General features: G+C 33.0%; 1 protein-coding gene across 1 annotated transcript in view; it reads right to left on the reverse strand.

Moving 5' to 3' along the window:
* The window catches only part of LOC145028804 (uncharacterized), a 32,881-nt gene extending 24,801 nt beyond the window's left edge, over positions 1-8,080 (reverse strand). The window contains exons 1-2 of the mRNA XM_078977539.1: positions 7,635-8,080; positions 7,465-7,541 (exon numbers count right to left, since the gene is read on the reverse strand). Coding sequence (XP_078833665.1) covers positions 7,465-7,541; positions 7,635-8,070 — 513 coding nt within the window. The 5' untranslated portion in view covers positions 8,071-8,080. The remainder of the gene's footprint in view (positions 1-7,464; positions 7,542-7,634) is intronic.
* Positions 8,081-8,411: the final 331 nt, after the last annotated feature.

Here is an 8,411-nt window from a genome sequence, read left to right on the forward strand (position 1 = left end):
GATCTCAAAGATCGACTCAATTTTCTTGAACAATTATGATAGAGCAATGATCCCCCAGTACCATTAAAGGCTTTGGGTTTGCATTTGGTGAAGTCCTTGTAAGAACACTCCCTAGCTCGTACATGACTATCACCTTGGGTAGAGTTAACACCCATTCTACCCCCACTAGTATCGCTAGCGTTGATTTGAGTTAAGGTTTCTGTTACAGTCATAGCCACTGCAGTTTAAAAAACTATAGGATCGAATTGGGGTGGAGGTGGTGGTTGAGTTGGAGTTATTGGCGGATTGTGCCTGTTTGATTTGCGAGGAGGCATCCTTCAATTTTAAGTTTAAAAGATGCAGATAATTGTAAGAATTCAATAGTGAGCATAATGAGAGTGTTCCATGAACTAAATCACTATAGTTCAACATGTAATTGATTATAATAGAGTTCTACCACTAGTAAGATGAAAGAATTCAGATAGAGATTTTTCCAAGAGATTTAGATGCCTGTCAATAACATTGGTATTATAGATGTATAGAGTTTGGGAAATTAACCATGGAGTAGGTCTTACATCATACCAAAAAAGAGAAAATTTTGACGCCACAAAGACCTAACATACTGAAGGTTCAAGGTCTTAAACATAAGCAAGTAATTAATATTAGAGTGTATACATAGACCTATTTTATATTCCAAAAGAGAGAGTAGAGCAGGCTCTACTCGCGAGGAGTGTTGTTCTGGTTAGTACTTGATCCATCCCTGGATTCAGTCAGTTGCTATTCTGTTTCCCACACACACCTTTTCAATGCCACCTAGTTCTGTCAAAGATCCCTAACTTCAGATTGGCAGGCATTCAGTTCTATTTGTAGGGCATCAATGTGAGTCCTTTTTAACTTCGACAGATGAAATCCAGCCATGCTATCTAAGCGAGAATAGGGGTGTAAGAAACATATAATGGATGTGTTACTAACGATAATTATAAGATGATCCTCACCAGTTACTTCTATACTTATGTAGTGCATACCAGGTATATATGACTGAAGATAGAATAGACCTTCGATAAGTGATCCAACTCTTTGACCACAACCAAACAAGGAATAGGAAGTAAAGTGAAGATCACAAATCCTAAGTCTATAACATCTTGGTCACATACAACCTAAGCGTATCCACTCGGAAACTATAGACCTACCAGTAAGGGTCTTTTTTAGTTTTCACATAAGCAATTATCACAACAAAATACTCCTATAGTGTATTAAGTTTATGTTATGTTCTAGTGTTTCTTTGTAGTATAGTTGGTAAGCTTTTAGACTTGTTGCAACACCACAACCATTCCTAGGCATATGTTAATCACTTCTCGGATAGATATAGTTGATCAGACTATATCAATCCCATACTTGATTATATATCCCCAAGCCTACCTGTGTTGTTCAACAATCACAATACTTTTTTTTTGATCTAGTAGGACACTATCCTAGTATCAATGCATGTATACTTTAGTAAAATATTTTATTATTATTTTAAAACTATTACTCTTGGTCAGAGTGTTTTAATCCCATGTGTTTATAATTGTATATCTTTTATGGGTTGATATACTCAGTTCACTATAAACAAAGCTCTGATACCAATCTGTCACACCCCAAAACCAAAACTACGGAAACATTCGGAGGCGGAGGACATCATGTACAATATCATCACAATGCACAATAGTAAAACATACAACAACATCCATTGAATTAATAATATAGTAAATACAAGTGTGTTCTGTGTATAGTTATAACACACCAAAAATATATCAAAATAAAAGACGAGTTTTGAACATGCCTCGTCTTCTCAAAACCTAGTCCAGTGTACCTGTCTACTAGTGACCTTAGAATACAAGTTATTTAGAAAGAGAGTATCAACATTTAAGTTGGTAAGTTCATAAGTATTTTAGTGTCAAAATTTTGCCTTTGTTTCATGAAAATGTTTGTAATTGATTTATGAAAATGTTTGTATGCTTCCTACAAAATCCTATATTTTCTACTAAAATGAAAAGGAGTCTTCTACCAAGACTCAACAGTTTGTATGTTCTGTTATCTTTGAAAAATGGTGTAAAATGTATGTTTGTACTTGAAATAGTATAAATGTGCGTTTTCCATATTTGTAAAACTATCTTTGTACAAAAAATTGAATGTAATGGAAAATGAAGATGTACAGTAGTGTTGTATAAAATACTCTACTGATGTACTAACTACCTTAAAACAAAACTGTTAATTACGGTAAAAATGTGATTAAGTTCTAACCATGCTTAATTGACTAGTATAAAACACGATGTTCTTCAGACGTCAAAAATGATATGACATTTGTCACCCGTACACCTGTAGGTTGCACTGTAGTTAGCCGCAAGGTGTAGGATAGTTAATCTCGTATAGATCTATACACAAACTCATGCTCTCCCTCGATGAGACTCTGGTTACAAAACGTGACACAGAAAGAATATTGCTATGCCATGAAATAGTATCTCACACTTTAGTTATCTTGTTCTTGTTATAGTATGTATGTTCCTTTCTTGTTCTTGTAAATGTATAGTATGCTTTGTATTGAATAGTAATAGTATGTATGTACAGACTCGTGTATGTTTCTCTGTTCTAGTAATAGTATGTAGTGATCCTCTAAACTATACCTATTATAGTTTACTACTATGTTTGTTTGAACTGTTACTGATTTGTAGAAAAGACTCAATTGTTCTACGGGAGCAACTGAGTTAAGTATGATCCTTAAAAATGAGGTTTAATATTCATATATGTATTTAATGAGTATAACTATGATTTATCCGACAGTCGAACCAGTGATCCTACTTTAAGCCCACAACCAAACAAGGAACAAGAGTCAAGGTATTTAGCAATAGTCCTAAGTTCGTTAAGGTATACTTATACGTAAATAAATAAACAAATATGATTTTGATATAAAAGAAGTTTAAAATAGTTTAAAAGAGTTTTAACAAGTTTTTGAGTATAAGAAATCAATTTGTTTGACGTTTTCACATGTAAATGGTTAACACAATATATTGTGTTCTACTTGTATTTTCCCCTTAAAAGCATTTAAAACGCATTTAAAACTGTAAATTTGTAGGGGTATTAACTCACCTTTTGTGATTGATTTGGTTGAATGTATGATATAGGATGATGTCACAAGCTAGTTCCCACGACAAAACAAGTCCTAAATAGCAATTTATGCAACATATTGGCATGAAATTAGTGAATATAACCTCAAAGGTATTAGGAAACAACCTAGGATGTAAGGAACACTTACAAAAGAAGTGTTAGAACCGAAATCAAGAAACTGCTTGATGTTCACGGGAAGACTTCGGTGTTCACGACTGTAAAGGTTCACGACCCTTGACGATTTCAAAGGTTCACAGACAAAAACTCAGCAATGGAGAACACTTGATTTTTGAAAGGATGAACTTTTGATTATTCACAACAAGATTCGTCGGTTGCTAAGGATCCTCGGATGACATATGAGAGAATAGAGGGTTTACGGTTGATGATACTTGATAGAGAAATGGTGTGTTTACGATCAGAAGTGTGGAAGTGAGTCAAAAATCAGTCAAATCTAATATATATATATATATATATATATATATATATAGGGAAGAGTTCACAGCCGCGAAGGGTTCACGGCTTCGATTCGTGGCCGCGAAGGGTTTGCAATCCGAGGGTGGTTTATGGCCGAAGGCTCGATTGCGGCCCATGCAAAGGTTCTCGATCCTAAATGCATTCCCTTCGAAAGACACAACACCTAACAATGCTAGGTTTATACATCTATAAATTCATTACCCTAAATATAATAAGATAATAAAAAGAAATAAGTTTGACCTTTGATTGATACGCTTGACTTTAGTTGGCCAAGTTTGATTGTTACAAGATAGAAATTACAGGTTTTCACAGAACTCGGCGAGTTGGTTTGGAATGTTCCCGATTCTGTTGAAGGAACTCGATGAGTCCACAAGGGATCTCGACGAGTTGTACTGGGAAAGTCTTGTTCTGATTGAGAAGAAGGAACTCGGCGAGTTGGAGGAAAACTCTACGAGTTGGATCATGATTTCACGATATTGTGATTCATGAGAACTCGGCGAGTTGAAGGGTAAACTCGATGAGTTGAGTCAACTCAGAGCGTTGACTTTGACTTTGACTTGACCAGAGTTAACCCTTAAGGGTTATGAGTATGGATGGTACCTAAGGGATTTTTTTGGTTCAGGGAGTGAGTAGAGCTGATTCCGGGCAGAGACATTTCAGCTATCATCCGACATTTGAGGTGAGTTTCCTCCTGGTTTGAGTATAGATATGGAATAGATTGGTAGATTGGTTATACTTGGTGTCTGTGTGATACTTGTATGTACTTTTAGTACGTTAAGTGTGGATAGTGCCCGAATATCACTAGTAGCTAAGTGTAGGCGGGGCTCGTATCTCATAGATAGCCAAGTGTGGCCGGGGCCCATACCTCTTATAGTAGCTAAGTGTGGGTGATGCCCGTATCTCACTAAGTATGTTAGAGGATAGGTCTCGTTATCCGAGTGTGGGTAGGGCCCGTATCTCCTAACTGCATGTTATGTGTATGGTATTGGGGAAATCCATTAAGCTTCGTGCGTGCAATTTTCAGTTTCGGTTTCAGGTACTTCTGGTAGAAAAGGGAAGAGCTCGGGATGATGCATTGCACACACCACGATGTTTAGCTTGGGATGTCACTCTGATGTTTAAATATGATACTCTAATTTGATACTATGACTTATGTTTTTGGATGGAATGATTTTAAAACTATGATTTATTTAATAATTAAAAATGAAATTTTTGGTCATGAATTTTAGAATGTTTCAATCTACTTACGGAAGTGATGTCGCGGCAAGATCTTAATGAGGTGTTTCAAGTGGATTTTCCAAATAAAATACATATATATATATATATATATATATATATATATATATATATATATATATATGCCAAATAGATCCTACCTCTAGTATGATCTTACCTAGTCATTCCTTATTTGATAGAACTCAGTATTTCTTTGGATTAATGAAGAATCTGAGAAATAGTTAATATAACCTTATAGATACGAACAAATACTAATACTTAGTAATATTCATACTTAGGTCGTTCAAAGGGAAGAGAAGAAGTTAGATGAGGAGTTAACTTTCCCAAAAATCTTCCACCTTTAATCATGTAAGTGTGTGTTTCATGAGCATGATTTAACACAAGTATATTTTACTTAAAATATTGAATATATGTTGAAATTTTATATGCGAATTAAATGCTTATTATCTGGAATATGTGTTAAATGTATATTTGATAATATTAAATAACATACATTGTGTGAGTCGGATATGGTTATATATGTGTTAAGTGTATATATGATATTACTACATGACGATCCTAATGGAAGTAGTATCAGTTAAAAGATAAATGTATATTGAATACCTGATAATTTGTGTTAAATATATCCACTATATTGGAAGTTGATTACGTGGATTGTAGTTCTGTCTAGTTTTAAACTAAGACATATAAAGGATTAGTCCCAAATAAGTTGAGTAAGTGTGTAGTTATACCATGTATTGCGATAGTATTTCATGAACAAGAAGACTATATTGAAAATGAGTTGCAGTTATTGAAATTTAGTCTAGTTATAAACTAAGGCTTGTCAATGATACCTAGTTTAACGTAAGTTGAATAAGTGGATAGTTTTATACCAGATTTGTGTGAGACTGGAGCTGAGAGTAGAGTTCTATTCTATGACATTATTATGTGTCAATGTTCGGGTTACGTACCGGTGTAATATACTAGTATTCCTCCTCTTTCTAAACAACCAGAAATTATGCGTCTATATCAAAATACCGGTGGGTATGTCTGGTCATCTGCTGGAGTAAGATGATAACCACCGACTAATTGTCTTGTGGAACGCTTGCAGATTCATATTATGTACGTGTTGATGAATTATACTTATCCATAGAAAAGGATTATATGTTCATTTGGGTATTCTATCCATCCCTCCTATGGTTGCCTTTATTGACTTATATGTGTTGCCAAGGAATCCCCGAAGCTGTATAGTCAACTTATTGCTTACAGTGATCCATTATGATCATTCTCATAAGATCATTATATTGGATCAATATGTAAGAATCGACATGATGCGGTGGATTGTCTTATAGATATCTATGCCATATGATATATAATTTGATAACACTTACAAATAATTTGTTATCATTAAATTATTGTGGTATTGAAAACCGTTTGAATTTAAAAATAAAAATAAATAAATAAATAATAAGATTACTATCAACCTAATTAATCTTTTGTTTCATTTTGTATTAATTTTATATTTTATGGGTTAATTTTGTATGTCTTTTATTAGTTACTGCTTATATTAATTTTATATGATTTTAATTAGTTAGTATCCTTCCTAATAAATGAAAATAATTTTGACACATGTCACTCTCTCATTAACTTGGACACATATCATTTTTTTGTATTTTTGAATAATTGTTTTTTTCATTTGTCATTTTCTCATTTTTTATATTTTCTTAATTAACACATCATATTTACACATTCATTAATAATTACCTTAATTGAAAATAACCAATAAATTATAATATTAGTACTCATATAGTATTTAATATGTTTCCTTTTAAATTCAAAATTTAAATTTTTAAATTTCAAATTTAAATAAAATTTTATTTAAACTTTCATATTTAATTTTTTGTTTTATCAAATTCGTATAACATACGATCTCACACCTAATTTATATTAAAATTAAAAATTAAGTGGTTTGGGAGGGATGTATTTCCATGTATTGTGGGACATGAGGTTTGAAGATTTGGAAGTAAGTGAAGAAGGAAAAGTTGATATAGAAAAAAGGTCTCTAGGGGTGGAGGAATAGACTCCAATACCCTTTGTAGCATAAATGAGGTTAAGAAGCAATGAAAACCATAAACTTAACAATACTTACACTATCAATCTCCCATTAATTCGTTGTAAACAACTATAACTACATAATTGACTAGTGCATATCTTTAATGGTCTCATTAGTCCATGGCTTCTTTTCCAAATCATATTTTGCTTATAAATTATGGTGTTAGTGTGTCTATATTTATCTCTTTACTTATGTTTAATTATTCTAGTTGTATATCGGTGTTCCTATGTTTGAATATTTTCATTCCATATTAATTAAGTCATTCAAAGTTTAGAGATTATGTGGCTCATTGCATATTTGAGTGAGATTGGATATTGTAGCTAAAAATTGTATTTTGGTTGTTCTCTTATTACAACATGACGTCTATCCAAACTTATCCCAATAGAGGTAGGGGTGTTTGAATCTATCGCAAGTTAAATAAAAAACATAATATAAAAGGAAAGTTTGCAAATGCAAGGCACCATCTTACTTAATAATAAGAAGACATATAAAAAATATATATTAAATCGATGCAATATTATTAAGTGTGAAAAACTAACCTGGAGATGACTAGCAACCTGCATTCTCGTAAGACCAGGGACATCCATAAGATTAAGTATCTCCTTTGGAAAACATCCTGATATGGAAATACGTAAACTTTCTTTTATCTTTCACAAACAGAAAAAAATAAATCAATACAAAATAAAAAAGGTGAAAGATGAATTTATACTTCCTTCACCAAGCTCAGTGATAGCATCAAGGAATTTCTTGTGAAGCTCTGGGGTCCACTCCAAGCATACCCTTTTTTGCGTGCTATCATCATCAACATCATTATCATCATCAACATCATCATCTTCTTCTTCTTCGGATGATTGGTAGAGTAGATTATTGTCAGGATTAATTTTGTTGATCACTTGCTTCATTGGGCCGCATGTTTCCTTCCTTTTACGACCAGATCTTATATTTTCTTGTATCGTTGTTGCTTGTGTTGTGGCCTTAACAACCATGTTCTTTTTTTTACATTTTTCATGCTTACGCATTCTCTCTCTGATAATGTCTTGACGCATATGCCTTACTGCATCGATAGTAAGTGGCCTCTTGAGGACAAGAAAAGCACCATTCTTTAAAGCTTCAAATAGGAATGCATCATCCTCTTGCTCAGACATCACTTGAGTATAACAAATTAGGGATGAATGAATATTAAAGATGACAAAAAATTACAAAGGTAATCAACTTTGTTGTAAGAAAATATTAAGGAAACATATATAGTGTGATTTAGAACTCACCAATGGGTAGTACGTCCATGTTCTTTGTTAAACTAAGAAATGTATGAACATCAACATCACTTATGTCGCTGTCTATCAGAAGGAGATCAAATTTTATCTTCTTTTTGGTGAGCAATTTCAAAGCCGCACCCGAATGATCAACACATGTAACTATATAAGAGCAACATAAAATATTTAATTATAAAAGAGTATAGTATTAATAACAAGAAACGAGGGAATAC

Source organism: Lactuca saligna, chromosome 2 (genome assembly GCF_052625555.1).
Source record: "Lactuca saligna cultivar CGN05327 chromosome 2, ASM5262555v1, whole genome shotgun sequence".
NCBI lineage: Eukaryota > Viridiplantae > Streptophyta > Magnoliopsida > Asterales > Asteraceae > Lactuca > Lactuca saligna.